This window comes from Mustela nivalis (assembly GCF_964662115.1).
Source record: "Mustela nivalis genome assembly, chromosome: 6".
Lineage (NCBI taxonomy): Eukaryota > Metazoa > Chordata > Mammalia > Carnivora > Mustelidae > Mustela > Mustela nivalis.
The window spans coordinates 65,100,368-65,117,620 of record NC_139025.1 but is presented as its reverse complement, the minus strand read 5'-3'; the positions used below and the strand labels follow the sequence as shown (position 1 = coordinate 65,117,620).

The following is a 17,253-nucleotide window of genomic DNA, read 5'->3' as shown; positions in this document are numbered from 1 at the left end:
AAGGTCCCCTAAGCTTTGGTGTTCAGAGTTTATACTGGGGTTTCCTTACATAGGCAAAATTGACTGAATCATTAGCCATGTGATTGATCTCAATCTCCAGTACACCTCCCCTCCATGACGGAGGTTGCACTTGGCTAATCTTACCTGGTCTAAAGCCCCAACTCTCCAATTACATGGTTGGTCACTCTGGCATGTCCAGCTTCCATCATAAGTCCTTTTGTTGTCATAAACTCAGGTGTGGTCCAAGGGGCTTAAAAATGACAAAGATAAAAATATATGTTTATAAAAAATAAAAAATTAAAAAAAAATGACAAAGATACTACTATTTGGGAAATTCCAAGAATTTAAGAGTTTCCTTTCAGGAACCAGGGATAAACACCAGTCAATTTTTCTTTTATTTCACAATTACATACTGTCAACATGACTTATGACATTTATGCTGACTTTAGTCACCTGGCTGAGGTAGTGTTTGTCAGGTTTCTCTACTGTAGTTTCTTCCTCTCCACTCTTTTCCTAGTGTACTCTTTGGAAGAAAGTCACTTTGTGCACTTTGAAGGTATAGGGAGTTATTTATGCTCAACCTCTTTGAGAGGGAAGTATTTACATTAAATTATTTTGAATTCTTTGACAAAGGAGATTTCTTTCCCCACACTTATTTATTCATGATTTATATCAGTACAGCTTTATGCATATTTTATACTTTCAATTGTAATTTAACAGTACTTTGTTTATTTTATTGCTCAAGTTTTTCAGCTTTGGCCATTAGGAGCTCTTTCAGTTGGATCCTTTGTCTTTGACATGCCCCCATGACTATGTTATTTTTGTTTTTCTTCAAAAAGCACTTCCTTACTTTCTGGCACTACAATATGCTTCAATCTCATCTTGTATATTTCCTGTATCAGTCCAAGTATCAACCATTTCTCCAAGGCTTAGTAGTTCCTTTTTATTGGAGAATGATGTTACCTACATTCTTTTAAACCTGACTCCTTGTTTTAACTTTATTTTTGGAAATAATATTACCAGTCAGTGCTCATTCCCATTTTGATTTGGATGAGATTACCAAGATCTGGAAACTCTAAATCAGAGCCTCTCAATTCTCTTGCACAGGAGAAAAAACAGAGCTTTAAGTAAAAACTGCAGTTGTAAGGACACTGAATGTTTACTTTTCGGTAACCTTCAGAATCCCTGAGGATGGAATTATCTCATGAGATAGAGAAGTGAAGCTCAGGGAACTAAAGGATGAAGCTATGGAAAAGAGCAAGAGAAAACACGGTTTGACTTTTTGATTTTTTGTCTTAATTTGTATTTTTGGAGATATAACACTGGAATTCTATCTGAAAGGCCTGGGATATCTTTTCTTCTCACCAACACTTTTTATTATGAAAAATACAGACATATAGCAAGGTTGAAAGAATTTTAGAGTAAAATAATTTTACAGTGCAATCTATTCACACTACCCAGATTTTATTAACTTTTTATTCTATTGCTCTACCACATATCTACCCATCTAGTCACCCCTTTTTCATCAGTCTTACTTTTTGATGCATTTTAAAGTAAATTGCAGACATTATACTTCTCCCTAAATACTTCAGCATATGTATCAATAACTAGAGTTTAATACAGTTGTTAAACTGTAAAATTTACATATTATAACGTGTAAATCTTATGTGTATATTTGCTGAGTTTGAAACATACACATGGGTAAGGCAAACCACTATGATAATGTAGAACATTATTACTCATTATTATTAGTTCTATCATGCCCCTTTCCAAATAATCCATGCCCCCACCTCCTCCAGAGGCAATAACTATTATAATTTTTTCTCTACCTTGGATTAGTTTTATCTGTTCTAGAATTTCATATAAATGAAATCATAGAGTATGTACTCTCATGTGTTAGGTTTCTTTCACTAGCATAATGTTTTTGAGATTTATCTATATTGTTTCACATTTGTTCCTTTTCTTGCCTTTATTTATAAATACACAATAATTTGAAAATCTTTTCTTCCATTGAAGTACATCTGGGCTATTTCCAGTTTGAGGCCTTTATAAATGAAGCTGTTATGAGCACTTGCATTTGAATTTTTGTGGGATATGTTTTTGTTTCTCTTGGGTAAATGCCCAGGAGTAGAATTGCTGGTCATAGGGTAGGTGTATATTTAAGTCTTCTAATGTCAGACTATTTTTCCAAGTGGTTATATCATTTTAAATCTCCATCAATAATATAAGAAAGTGCCCTGTCAGTGTTTGGTTCTGTCATTCCTTTAAATTTTAGACATTCCAGTGTGTATGTAATGACTGATACATCACTGTAATTTTAATGTGCATTTCCCTATTGGTTAGTTATGTTGAGTACTTTTTTCATGTCCTTATTGGCTTACTGTATTTGTGTACTTATTGTCCTTTTATGAAACATCTTTTCAAACCTTTATTTTCTATCAGATTGTCTCTTTATTGTGAGTAGTATTTCTTTATATTCTAAATGAGTGCTGTCCATTGGAATTTTCTGCATAATCCAATATGTTTATTGTGAAAAGTGCTTAGTACAAATGAGGAAGTATATATATATTTTAAAGATTTTATTTATTTATTTGAAAGAGGGAAGGAGAACATGAGAAGGAGGGTCAGAGGGAGAAGCAGACTCCACATCAAGCAGGGAGCCTGATGTGGAACTCAATCCAGGGACTCCAGGGTCATGACCTGAGCTAAAGGCATTTGCTTAACCATCTTAGCCACCCAGGCACCCAAGGAAGTGTATTTTTAATTGTATTTAACTTTAATTAATTTAAATTGAAATAGCTACATTAGCTAATGGCTACCATATTGGACAGTGCAGTTTTAGATACCAGTCCTTATCAGATATATGTTTTGTAACTATTTTCTCTCAGTCTGTGGCTTGGTGATCCATTTTTTAAAAAGATTTATTTATTTATTTTAGAGAGAGAGAGAGAGAGAGAGAGAGTATGCAGGAGCAGGAGGGGTAGAGGAAGAGTGAGGGAGCATCTCAAGCAGACTCCAAGCTGAGGGCAGAGCCTGACAGGGGGTTCAATCTCATGACCTTGAGATCATGACCTGACCCCAAACTGAGTTAGCTGGTTAACTTACTGTGTCATCCAGGTGCCCCTGACTCTTCATTTTTAAAAATATCCTTTTTTAAAAAAGATTTTATTTATTTGACAGAGAGAGACACAGCAAGAGAGGGAATACAAGCATGGGGAGTAGGAGAGGGATAAGCAGGCTTCCCACCAAGCAGGGAGCCTGATGTGGGGCTTGATCCCAGAACCCTGAGATCATGAACTGAGCCAAAGGCAGATACTTAATAACTGAGCTACCCAGGCACCCCTCTTCATTTTTTTTTTAAATGGTATCTTTTGATGAGCAAAACTTTCAAATTCAATCAAGACTAATTTTTCGTTTTTTTTTTTTTTTTTTAAAAGGATGTCTGCCAAGAGCAACTCGACAGTCTCACTTTTTTTTTTTTTTTTAAAGATTTTATTTATTTAAGAGAGAGACAGTGAGAGAGAGCATGAGCGAGGAGAAGGTCAGAGGGAGAAGCAGACTCCCCGTGGAGCTGGGAGCCTGATGCGGGACTCGATCCCGGGATTCCGGGATCATGACCTGAGCCGAAGGCAGTCGTCCAACCAACTGAGCCACCCAGGCGTCCCATCGTTTTTTTTTTTTTTTTTTTAATGGCTATTTCATTCTTTGTCCCAGTTAAGAAACTTGTGATTACTCTTAAGTCAGTGGATTTATGGTCAACCTTGATGATGTGGGATGAGGGTCACCACTGTTTGAGTAACACTGTTGAAAAGATCTTTGTTACCTGATTGGATACTTTGGCACCTTTTTGAAGAACAAAAAAATTGTGTAAGTGTAGATCTATTTCTGTCCCGTTCTCTTGTATTAATCTATTTGTTGAGCTTCATGCCATTACTATACTGTTTCGTTTACTGTAGTTTTATTTTAAGTCCTAAAGTTAGAAGTGTGAACCCTTTGATTTTTTTCTTTCTCAAGATTGTTTTGAGTATTTTAGGTCCTTTGAATTTCCATAGAAATCTTAAAGTCAACTTGTTAATTTGGATTATGACTGGGATTTTGATGATTTAGATGTAATGAAAGAAACATTTGAGATATATATATATCTATATCTGTATCTATCTATCTATCTATCTATCTATCTATCTATGATTTTATTTATTTATTTGACAGAGAGATAGAGAGAGCACAAGTAGGTTGTGTGACAGGCAGAGGGAGAGGGAAAAGCAGGGTCTCCATTGAGCAGGGAGCCCGATGTGGGGCTCTATCCCAGGACTCTGGGATCATGACCTGAGCTGAAGACAGTCGCTTAACTGACTGACCCACTCAGGTGTCCCTATTTTTGAAAATGGATATTTATATAGGTTGACATATTTTAAAACTTTGTCAAGAAGGAAAATAGGGTCTGATCAGTCTCCTATGACCTAGGCCAGAAGAGAACCTATAATAATCTGTTTCTTCCATTTTGTATTGTTTACTTAGAAAGGACTTTGGACAATAATTTCTTTGGAAGAAACTGTGGTTAGAGTTGCAAACTCTCTGGAGCATAAGAAGTCAAAAATCGAGGTCCCAAGAAACGGAACAGAAACCACTTCCAAGATGAACTAGTGATTCTAAATGCAAAAACCCTCTATATAACTCTTTGATTTATGTCCTATTTAAGGAAGGCAATAAACTTTGTGCTTTTTCTGGTCTGCAGCATCTCTAAACTATTTTGCCTTTATTTTTCTCAAAATTATTTTGGGAAAAGGGAAGTTACACAACCTTGTACCCTTCAGTATAAGCTTGGAAAGTAAATCTACAGATTGTTTAATCTTTTCATGTTGCATATGAAGAAATAGAGGGGTACATGATTTGTCCAAGATCAGATAGTTATTTAGTAGCAGAGTTCTGACAATATTCCAGGCTAATATTTCCACCATGTATTCTGTGACAATAGCTAACCAGTCACTAACCCCCACACCCTGTATGTGCCTGGCAGGAGGCTAGGTATAGATGATATAAATTACCATTATGATATAGCTCTGGTCCTCAAACACCATAGAGTCCTGTGTAAGAGAAGTCACAATTAGAAAACAGTAAAAGGCAATATATAATAATGTTCCAAATTGGGTAGATTTTAAGATAAAGTGGTATGGATGCACATAGAAGCAATATTGTGCTTCATTTTAAATAAACATGGCTGTTTTATGGCAATATTGAACTGTAATCGAGAGTAGGTTGTATAAGGGAGACCTGAAATAGGCTTAGTTTGCTAACTTAAATGTATAAAATGAAAGCAATGAAATTTCACCTTAAATTCATGCTCTGTTAAACAAAATGTTAACAACTGTTAAGGAATGTAAAGATTAATACTTGGTGAAATTATCAGAGAAGGCTTAATGGAAGAAGTAGGGTTTGAGAAAGAATTTCAAGGAATGATAAAATTATGAAGGGCAAAGGATTATAAACTGTTATAAATGTTTTTTAATATTTTAATGAAATTTTATTTTAATATAATTTATATTACATTTTATATTATATTGTAAATATATATAAATATATATTTTATATTATAAATATATTTATATATAAGAATATTTAATATTTTAATGAAAATTTGAATACCTTATAAATTAAAATGTTATTTCAATGCAGTGCAAGAGAAGGCCATTAAATATGTTTATGGGTCTCTGAAATAAATTATTTTTAACTAAAGCTAGTGAAGCCCAAATTTGTCTGGGAAGCTTAGAGGTGGAAATGTCTACTGAATTAGTCAAGTCAGTATTTAGATTTCTTCTTGCAGAGGTGGTGCTATTTTGCCCAGGTGCTTCTCCTATGAGAGCTGGTCCACATGGAATTGTTTTTTTTTTTAGACAATATTCCTGTAAAGGTAATGAGAGACCTGTTTTTCCATTTTGCTTTCAGCAATTTGTCCTAAAATAAATAAACTAACGTCTCCAATATCTCATTGCCTTATCTAGAGATGGGACCAATAATAACTTCCCTACCGACCTCATAGCAGTTGTGAAACCTGAAAGGATAATATGTGTGAAAATGCTTTGAAAATCTTTCAGGTATAAGATTCAATAAATAACAATAATTGTACAGATATAGCTCAGTCGGGATTCTATAAATATTTTTAGGGATAAATTCTGCAGAATTCTCTGTAGTATTGACTTGGCTTGTCTCCAAAGACTCTAATGGACATTATTATATTTTTCCTGGGCTGTAGATAACTGTATGATTTATGTACAATATGATTAATTGAATGCTTCATATGTACTGAATCATCTTTCATCAAATTGGCAGATTTACAACTTTGCAGTGAGTTGTTATTTAGAATATCATTGGAAAAATTCTTGTTTGTATTATTTTTTACTTCTACATTAAGTACAAAAAATTGCTTTCTTTATACTTGTATCCAGATTAGTGCAATTATTTAGGAATGATGATGAACTGCTAATGCAGATAATGAAGATGAAACTTGAATTTCTTACATAACTGAAGAGAAACTATTTTTTTAAAAGATTTTATTTATTTGACAGAAAGAGAGACATCACAAGTAGGCAGAGAGGCAGGCAGAGAGAGAGGGGGAAGCAGGCTCCCCACTGAACAGAGAGCCTGATGTGGGACTCCATCCCAGGACCCTGAGATCACGACCTGAGCCGAAGGCAGAGGCTCAACCCAATGAGCCACCCAGGCTCCCCAAAGAGAAACTATTTTGATCATTGAGAGAAGAGCAAAAAGAGTAGAACTGTAACACTAATTTTTCTTTCATTAGAAAGTGAGTTCAATTGTTATCAAAAGTAGATTCAAGGGGAACCTGGGTGGCTCAGTTGGTAGAGCATGGGACTCTGGATCTCAGGGTCATGCATTCAAGCCCCATGTTGGGCATGGAGCCTGCTTTAAAATAAAAGGTGTGCTCAATTGTTACTAAGAAAAACATAACTTGATTTGTGAAGCAAAGATAGTCTTCAATTCATTGCCTTCATGTGTCTATTCTTTAGTATCGCATATTAAAATAATATTTTATGAGGTTTGATAACATAACTATTAATACTAAAATAATAACACTTAAAATTCTCAACATAGGTTCGAAATACACAAAGGATTTAATTTCTTAGCAAAATATTCACATTTTTATATGGCAAAAAAGAATTGCCATTATATGTCAATTATATCTCAATAATTAAAAAAAAACTGCTACAAGAAACAATACCTTGACTATATTATTTCCAAAATCTGGGTTACTGAATATTAGTTATCTATTGCTGCATAATTAATTACCATAAACTTGCCAGCTTAAACAACATACTTTTTTTTTTTTAAACGAGATTTATTTATTTGAGTGAGAGTAAGCAAGAGAATACAGGGAGTGGGAAGGGGCAGAGGGAGAGAGAGAATCTCAAGCAGACTCAAAGCTGAGCTCAGAGTCCTATGTGGGGCTCTATCTCACTACCCTGAGATCATGACCTGAGCTGAAACCAAGAGTTGGACCAACTCTTAACCAACAGCTTAACCAGCTGTGCCACCCAGGTGCTCCAAAGAACACACATTTATTATCTTACAGTTCCTATGGATCAGGAATCTGGGTACAACTTAACTGAGTCCTTTGCTTCATGATCTTTCATAAGGCTACAAACACGGGGTCATCCAGGGCTGGAGTCTCATTTGAAAGCTCACCTGGGAAGCATCTACTTTCAATCTACTTCCAGTCTGGTTGTTGGCAAAATTTAATTCCTTGCAGACTGTTGGGCCTCAGTTCTTTGCTGGCTGTCACCTGCTCCTTGCCACATGGCCTTTTCCATATGCAGTTTATAACTTGGCAGTTTGCTTTGTCAAAGCCAGCCAGGAGGTGCCCTAGAAAGCCAAAAGTTACAGTCCTACATATTGTAATCACAGAAGTGACATTCTATCACTGTTGTTGTATTCTGTTGGTGAGAACCAATTTATAGGTCCTGGTCACACTTAAAGGGAGAGGATTACAAAAGGGTATCAATACCAAGAGACAAGGATCATTTTGGGCCATCTTAGAGTCTGTTGGCAAGAAACTGATTCTTGTATAACATAAGCTACAGAGGGGTGCCCACGAAGAGATCATTCTCAATTAATTCTATAATCCAGAAGGAATTAGTGAGATTGGCTTAAATAATTTCCTGTTAACTATACAGCATCATAAACAAATAAGTGCCAACTAATAAGCACATTATTTTCTTCTTCTACTATTCTGTTCTTTGTCCAGTACTGTCAATTATGATATGAGATAGCCCTATATCAGACCCTGGAAAAGTGGCAAATAGTACTTCAGAAAAGTATTAGAGAAAATATAATTATATGTGTATATATTTCATCAGCAAAGTGTACTGCTTTAGTAAATGGTGTTTATTTTGTTATACTGGTAACATATCTATTAAAAATGTCATTCTCAATAGCACATTGCCAGCATGTTCCTTCACATTAATGGCCTTGGTTAAATAAAACCCTAATTCTTGCACATGATTAGAAACTTGCAAAAGGGATTCAATGTGGCATTGATATAATAAAGTCTTTGACTTTGAGAAATTGACAGAACTTCTTTTGGTAATTAAAAGAACTTTTTGTATTCTTAATTAAATCAAAACACCAGTTTTTAAACTACTTAAAATAATTATGTCACAAGTGAGTATTTTCTATGCAAAAATATTTTTCTCTTTTAAAGACTAGCAAAGACTGGAAAAGCCTGAGATGGAAGAGATTAGTAATTATCACTTCAATAGTGTTTAGACTGTTGTGTTATAGTCAGTAGATGGCCGCTAATAAGAATGAAAGTAAATTTATTAGTCTGAATCATAGGTGGTTAGGAAAATCCTACTTTTTTTTTTTGTAAGATTTTATTTATTTATTATTTTAAGAGAGAGAGGGAAAGAGAGACAGAGAGCATGCTCAAGTTGTGGGGAGGGGCAGAGGGAGAGAGAGAATCTCAAGCAGACTCCACACTGAGCACAGAGCACAGGGCTCCATCTTACAACCCTGAGATCATGACCTGAGCTGAAATCAAGAGTCAGATGTGTAACTGACTGGGCCACCCAGGCACCCCTGGAAAATTCTATTTTAAGATGCAGTGAAAAATGGACCCAAATATTGCCTAAAATGTTGTTTGGTATGAATTGGAGCATTTTGAACAGCTTAAGAGCTGTGTGGAAGGTTGAAGACAAAGATAAACTTCAGACTTTGAAGTCTGTCTGTCTATCCTAGATCATGTCGATATTATAACCCTTAATGATGGTATTTCCACTTTATTGCTCTAAATCAGCATGCAGTTGTATTTTGAGAGATTATAGTGGTTTGGTAGGAGCTCTTTACTTTTATAAATGGATGGAACAAATTTTTTTGCCTGCATATTTTTAACATGTCATGTGTAATCCCTATATATATGGTTAATAAATCCTAAATAGAAAAGGTTATTAAATGAATAGACAAGATTTGGTATCAGAACACCAAGTAGACTAAGACATTATATAAGCTTATATTATTATATTATTATTATAGAGGACATCCTCACATTTGGGGTGCTGTGTACCACAGACAAAAATCTACATTATCTCCTTTTCCCTGAAAAAAATAGAACTTCACATTAGCTGATAGGGAGGTTTGGTATCTTGATGGGGCTCTGCTTTGTCATTGTCCTTGGTGTGTTCTCCAAAGTACACAGGAAAATTCTCTTCTGAATACAGAATGAAGTAAGGTTTTAGCAAAATCTTGTAGAGACTTACGTCTTCTAATCTCTAGGATAGAACTGGAGGGTAGGAAGCACTTGGCTGAATGAATACAGGCTTGTTACTTGGAGAAAATAAACTAAAAAAGCAAAAGCATGAGAATACTAAGGCTCTGTGTGTAGCAAGTATTTGTCTTGGGGGACAATAATTTTTCTAAATTCTGATTGTGTGGCTTCTATTTCAGGATAGGATCTTCTCTGAAGCCTTAAACAGTAAATAGAGAATATATTCAGCTATAACTCGAGCCCTGTGACCTTTGTCCAAGGATTCAGCTGAGTCTTATAAATCAGAAATTCAAATGTCAAATCACCCATGATTTACCCAGCTTTGAATACTGGTATTTAGAAACCCATCCTGTCTCATTCTAGAGGTAGATTTTTAGTCAGTGGGAGGTCTATTCTCAGAAGACTATCTAGTCTAAGAATATACATATATTTGCTTTATGTAATTTAAAAAAATAAGACTGGGGAGTTTCTGTGGCAGCACCTTAGTTAACTTGAGCTAAGGTACTAAAAAGTGTTTGATATGGGAAAACTTTCTAGACCAGCTTTCCTACAGAAAGATTGACTCACTGAGAAGCTATTTACCTAAGCAGAAATAATTTATATTTCAATGTGAAAATTTATATTAGGTATAGGTAAGAAACAGTGTCATGTTTAGTCATGAGCAGAGATATTTAGAAACAAATTACACCATAGGACAAAGTAGGGGCAATAAATGGGGCTGTCATTTAGACAGGTCCATTGATGGGGTGAGGTTTTCATTTCAGCAAGCCCTCTGGACAGGATAAAAGGTTCAGTTGGGGACAACAACTTTAAAATGAAGGAACTGGCACAAGTTTCTAAGCTTTAGTTAGTATATTTAACAGACAGGAAACTGTAATACTCTCTTCTTCCTTAGTGAATTGAACAGAGGAATGAAGCAGGTTCTCAGCTGAAAAGTGAGGCTTATGGACAGTGGATCAGGCAGGCACTGCTTCTGTGTGGAAATCTGAACTTTCAGGATGTCTGTGGTCACCTGAGTATCTTTTTGGGGGGTACGGAGGGAGGGAATCTAGCAGATACAAATACATGCTTTCTAGGAAATAATACAAAGTATTACTCTATTCATAGTTAGGAGACATTTAAAAGAATCCTCTTTGTTTTGAACAAATTTGTTCATTTCTCTTGGCTGGTAGAAACCAGGACTATGCCTATGTAGTGTCCAGATGTCCACATGGTGATGTGACCTTTAATCTTCAAGGTCTTTATCTATTTATACCAGCATTGATTGAGATGCCAGATCTTTAACCATGCAGATTGTTGCCAAGTCTTCCCTTATTCTTGACCTTAAGTTCTCTTAAAGATCAGCTTTCTCTCGGCCACTCTTACAGGAGCTCTCTCAGACTGTCTGCCTACACACAACACTCGCTGTTTTTATTCTGTGGTTCTGCCACTACACTGGTAATGGGGGCATTGATTCTATTGTTCTTATATCTCTTACCCTGATTTGGGGCTCGGATGTTCCCCCTCTTTACTGAGATTCAATAGGAGAGAGGTAATCACAGTGTATCACATTCTTTCTTTGACTCTGTAATAAGCACTAATTATTTTAACTTCAAAAATCCTAATCAGCAGTGGTTAAAACAATTAATTATCTCACACAACAAGAGCTCTGGAGATTCAGTTCAGTATTGGCATAACAGCTTAACTATATGACTAAGAATTCATCTACCTGACATATGTTCACTTCATTACCCTTAGCTCTGTTGGCTTTTATCATTATATCTGTTATCACTGTGCTTCTCATGTTCACCAGATGACTGTCACACCTCCAGGTGTCACTTCCATGGTTAAGATGGGAAAAAGGAGTAGCATCAGTTATGTTCTACCTTATATAGCAAGCTTCTCAGAAGCTCCTCCAGAAAATTTCCCTTATACCATGTTGTCCAGAACTATACCATACATGCCAAGAATTATGTCTAGAATTAGCAAGTGAGACTAGGAAAGTAAGTATTTGGTTTTCCATCCTCTATAGTTGTATGATGCAAGGAAATTGAGGGTTGAAAATGCTATCTGGCCTAAGAACTTGTGAATATCTAAGTTCTCACTTTTTTTCTGTCTTGATTCCCCATAATCCCACAAAATTTTATATAGTCTTTCTAGGACAGATACTGAGTTGGCTTATTCAATACCCATTTCCAATAAATTTTTCCATGGTTTTCCTCTAGGTTAAAGATATGTATATGTTTGATTTCTCAGCTACTTTTGCTTATAGGGGTGGTCATGTGAACTGGTTCTAGACAGTTTGGTGTGTATATGGCTTCTCCCCCGACCTTCAAAGGGCAAATACTCACTAGAGAAAGCTTTTTATCTTTGTCATTCTCCTCCTTTCCTGTGTGGAACATAGCCTTGATGCCTGGAGGTGCAGCCACCATCTTGGGACAAAAGAAAGGCAACAAGATGATGGAACCTGAAGAATGAATTTGGCACATAACAACACAGTGGAGCCACTGAATCAGACCTGAATAGTCTACCAGTGACCTTTTCTTTATGAGACTAATATATCTCTGCTTATTTAAGACAATGACAGAGTTTTCTGCTACTTGCAGCCAATGTAATCCTAACTTATATAGGTAAGAAACCATGTTTTTATATCATGTGTTTCTCCCAAAGGTATTTATTGTCTTTGCCAGAGCTGTCTCCATTCTCCTTAAAGGTCCCAATTTTGAAAACTGAAAACAAAGAAACAAATTTCTTTTCTCTAATATTTTTATGTATCATAAAATGATGCCAAATAGTTTATCAAAATAGGGAAGGGCTATATAAGTAACAAGGAATTATAGGGGAAAAAGTCTTTATAAATACTACAAAACATATCTTACCATAGTTATAAGTACAAAGAAACACACCCAAATTAGGCCAAGGCAGAAGAAAGAGAATTTTTTAGATGGCTGTAGGTATATCTTATGGATTTACGAATAGGAAGTATAGCTTGAACCTCACTATGGACTAGAACCAGGAATTGGAAAGCTATTATGAATCAGTGCAGTTGTTCTCCCCTCCCTCTTTGAACACATGATCTCTTATGGTCTGCTTTATTCTTCTCTCTTGGCATTAGCTTTTTCTGCTTCTCTGTGCACAAAGAAGAAATTAGTCACTTCAGCCTCACCATTTCCAATGCAAACTAAGATTGAGTAACATCTCTTGTTTTAAAGTTTTCTGGAGAAAGACTCTCTTGGTCCAATTTTATTTTTGTGTCAATCTTTAACTCAGTTAGTGACCATGGGATGGGGTCAGATGGCTTAGATATTCTTGGGAGAAAAGGGAAAATAGTCTTTGAGAAGGGGCCATGGATGTGTGTGTGTGTGTGTGTGTGTGTGCACACGTGTATGTATGTGTGTGTTTGTGGTAGTGGTTGCTAGAGAAGAAATAATGGACATCTCTACAACTCTTCTAATATTCTATTCTGCTGAAAGGTAAATCAAATTAATGATTTATTCATTCTATGAACACTGGTATTACTTGTTCCTCCCTTTATGTTCTCTCTCAGAGAATGTCAAGACCATTTATCTAATTGTCCATGTCATAAACGTCTACATAACCAATAAGCAGCACAATAGCTAACACTTATTGAATATGTGTACTTTGTGATAGGTATTCTGCATGCATTATTTTATGTATGTATGTATGTTTATATTTTCTACATGCATTATTTTAAATTTAACCTTAAAACAACCCTACAAGTAGGTATTATCTATCTTATAAGCAAACATTTCTCTTGGATTAGTATAATAACCTTCTACCTCCCTCACCCTGGTCACACCTCACCTCTCCCAACCATTTTTTAAAATGTGGTAATCCGTAGTAATTCTAAAATAGATATCTAATTATGTTATTTTCTCACTTTAAGCCCTTCTGTGGTTCCCCTAGGATAAAGTCCAAATTCCTTTAAATGATATATAAAGTCTTTTATGATCTATGCACTCTTCATCTTTGCCAACTTCCATCTCTCTGCACCATCTTGTACCTCACACTCTATTTGCAAGCCTTAAAAATTATTTAAAGTTCTTACCAGTTCATTTCTTACTTCTGCACAACCACCATCTAGCTGTTCTCTCAGCTGATGCCTACACATTACCCACATTAAGGATTCATCTTAGAGGTTACCCTATCCAAAAGACTTCCCTGAATGATTTAGGTGCGCCTTCTTTGTAATTCTGTATCTCTCAGTGCTTTTTTCCTATACTTATTACACTGAACTGTCAGTTAACTTATTCTGTCTCTGACACTGATTGGTAAAGTCCTTGAGTGGAAGGACTTTATCTGGTTTTGTTGAAAATCCTATGTTTAGGGTAGTACTTGGTCATAGTAAGTTGCTCAGTAAATATTTGTTCAATGAATGTATCTTCATAAGTCTAGAAGAAGTTGAAAAGCCACGTGGACAGAAACAGATATTCAGCATTTCTTGCTTACTGAGTGGATTATTTTGACAGCCATTCTCTTTATTCTTATTGTTTGGGCTTATAATTTATAAAAATTGAGCAGATAAAAATTGATAAAATTAACTGAGAAAACATATTGCAAAATAAGAAAGTGACAAGCCAAAGGAAGCAGTAAGGTGAGATTGGGGGAGAAAAGGCAAGGAACTGAATTTTTTTCAGAGCTTATTTAATCAAATGTCCTTGTTAGTAAACCTAAGCCTTGCAATAATTCTTTGAGACTGAAATGTTGTGCCCGTAGTAAAGACAAGAAAATTGAAGACCAAAGTAGAGCAAAACAAACTGAATGATTATACAACAAATTCTCTACAAATAAGCAGCAAACAACAGAAATTAAAATCAACCTTAGAAAATATGGAGAATATGCCTGAGTAAGGCAACCTACACCCTAAATAATCCTTTTGCTGGGTCTGGGTTTCTGTATCAGCTTTCTAGCTTTTCTTGTACCTCTGTTTCCTTCACTCTCATCCGATTTGGATGTAGGTATACTTCATTCCTCTATACAAAATAAATTCCACTTTTGCCCTCAAGTTTTGTCTCACTTAACTTTTTCATGAGTGAAACTGACTTTATTAGACCTGCTTTCTGGTTTAACTAAACTTCTCTGAGCCCAGCAAAGCACCTGACTTCTCTTTCAGGGAATTGTAGGCAACACAGCAGTAAATATAAATATAAATATAAATATAAATATAAATATAAATATAAATACACACACACACACACACACACACACACTATTATTGTAGATCACGCGGGTTCGGGGAGGGGAGAGGTAAAATACTTAGGGGTGGGAATGTTTAAGTTACCATATTCTGCGCAGTGAGAATCTGGAGTCATTTTCAAGTTACACAATTTCCTACTTCTTTTCAGTCGGGTCAAGTCGCTAGACTTTGTTAAGTCTCATTTATTACTACTGAAAAGAGAATACTAGTAAGAGGCCCCTACCTACCTACCCGAGGATTTCTGTTAAGGACCAAACAGATGAGGTATGTGAAAAGCGCTTCACAAACATTTGGTTAACTCCGTAAACATTTGTACCTGGCTACGAACGAGACTGCATTAACTCAGGTTTCCCGGCTGAAGAAATTCAAAGACGGCTTGTCTCTAGGGAGAGGAAGCCGAGCGTTACTACGTGACGTCATCATCCCACGCCGGCCGCGACGGTTTCCGGGTTGGGCTTACAGCCGTGTTCCACGCTATGGGGTTTTGGCGGCGTTTGTTGATTTTTGGCTGGGTATCGCTTCGGGGTGGTGGCGGGGCATGTGTCCCGCTTGGGGGAAGCCGAGTGTTGGTTTGTCGGCGCCAGGTTCGTGGTGCTGCTGGACAGGGGGAGTCGGGAGGACTGAGATGCTCGGGCGGCAGGGCCCTAGGTGCCCTGGCATAACCTCTTGCGGAGGCCTCACCTCAGATCTTAACGGGTCCCCGCCAACTAGACGGCAAAATGAGACCCCGGTTGGCTGGATGTCCCCAGTTTCCAAGCAGGCCCCCAGTAGGACCTGGCCGAGGAGTGGCGGAATATGAAACAATTCTTAAACATGGATGTGTGACTTGTGCATTGTTTTATCTGTTACTTTATTTAGAAAATAGATTAAAGAGAAGTAAACACGTGGAGGATTTAACTCCGTAAGGAGACAGTTTACTTACTTTCCATTTTTAATGTCTGCGTATGCTGGCAGGTAAATTTCAGCTTAAACAGTGTATTTCCACAACTGTGATCAATAGTGGTAGGTAGATAGTACAAAAGACCTAACAAATGGAGATCAAAAGGAAGGCCCTCTAACAAACTCCGAATTTTTACTTTAACAGCATGATAATAGAGATGGCTTATTTTAAAACTTTTTTTTTTTTTTTTTTAAGTTATCTGGCGCTGACAATGAGACCTTAAAACAAAGAAGAATGCAAATCATGTCCCGAGGACTTCCAAAGCAGAAACCAATAGAAGGTGTAAAGCAAGTTATAGTTGTGGCTTCTGGAAAAGGTGGAGTTGGAAAGTCTACTACAGCAGGTATTATAGGGTATAGGATATTCTGATCTCAAGTAGGAATTTATGCCAACTGGGAAGTGCACAGCATTAAAATTAATAGTTTTAATTTTTAAAGAGTTATTTGTGAAATTGTTAATAGCTGATTTTGTAGTATTAGGAGTTGGTAGTGATTAGGAAGTTAGATTAGCAGTTTCAGAAAGCTAGGTACATAGCCAGATGCTTGACTCCTTAACTGAGGAAAAGGTGGTCAGATTATCCATCAGATCTTCAGTTTACCTAATTGTAAAATGACAATGATAACCTTTTTCATAGGGTGGCTATGTAAATTAAACATGCTAGCCACTTAGCTCAGAGTCTCTTAGATAGTAAGTGCTCAATATTTGGTTGCTGTTATTATTTTTTAAACATTTAATAACTTTAATACTAAATTATTTCTGTTCTTTGATGTTCTCTTCCAGTCTATGAATGTACATATAGCTACAAAATTGCAATGAGACTTTTTAGATTATTAAGACCTTTTTCATTTAACCATAATGTAATTTTCAACATTTATAAAATAAGCATTGATCTAATATTTGAAAAAAAATTTTTTTTATACATTTTATTTATTTATTTGACAGAGAGAGATCACAAGTAGGCGGAGAGGCAGGCAGAGAGCGAGAGAGGAGGAAGCAGGCTCCCCATTGAGCAGAGAGCCTGATGCAGGGCTTGATCCTAGGACCCTGGGATCATGACCTGAGCCAAAGGCAGAGGCTTTAACCCACTGAGCCAGCCAGGCGCCCCTGAAAATGTTTGTAAAGGTTTAACATTGTTTTAATTGTTTAAAATACCATCTAATCTTTATATCTTTTCTATTAATAATACTGGAGCAGAAAATTTGTTTTTGGTGGCTCTTTTGAATTGATTGTAGATTTCATGGTGACTGAAATGCTGCTTTCAGATTCATAGGAGAAATATCACCAGAAATAGAAGAGTTACCAGCCAAGACTAATAACTGGATATTCCTAAACTTTTTC

At 36.1% G+C, this 17,253-nt stretch overlaps 1 protein-coding gene and 1 long non-coding RNA gene across 11 annotated transcripts in view; one reads left to right on the top strand and one right to left on the bottom strand.

The window, feature by feature from the left end:
• Nucleotides 1–4,737: 4,737 nt before the first annotated feature.
• LOC309868278 lies at nucleotides 4,738–15,391 on the bottom strand. The gene is made up of 4 exons (XR_014313615.1): nucleotides 15,292–15,391; nucleotides 12,109–12,189; nucleotides 7,702–7,878; nucleotides 4,738–5,084 (listed from the first exon to the last, which is right to left on the bottom strand). It is a non-coding gene; the product is annotated as an uncharacterized lncRNA (long non-coding RNA).
• Nucleotides 15,387–17,253, top strand: part of NUBPL (NUBP iron-sulfur cluster assembly factor, mitochondrial) — a 205,750-nt gene continuing 203,883 nt past the window's right edge. For 2 of the 10 annotated variants that reach the window (XR_014313608.1, XM_082737927.1), the window contains exons 1-2: nucleotides 15,387–15,559; nucleotides 16,111–16,258. Coding sequence is in view for 3 of the 10 variants with exons in the window: in XM_082737927.1 (XP_082594053.1) it covers nucleotides 15,452–15,559; nucleotides 16,111–16,258 (256 nt within the window). In the remaining 7 variants the exon portion in view is untranslated. Of the gene's footprint in view, nucleotides 15,560–16,110; nucleotides 16,259–17,253 lie in introns of those variants that run through there. The other 8 variants (XR_014313609.1, XM_082737924.1, XM_082737926.1 and 5 more) reach the window with 8 other exon arrangements.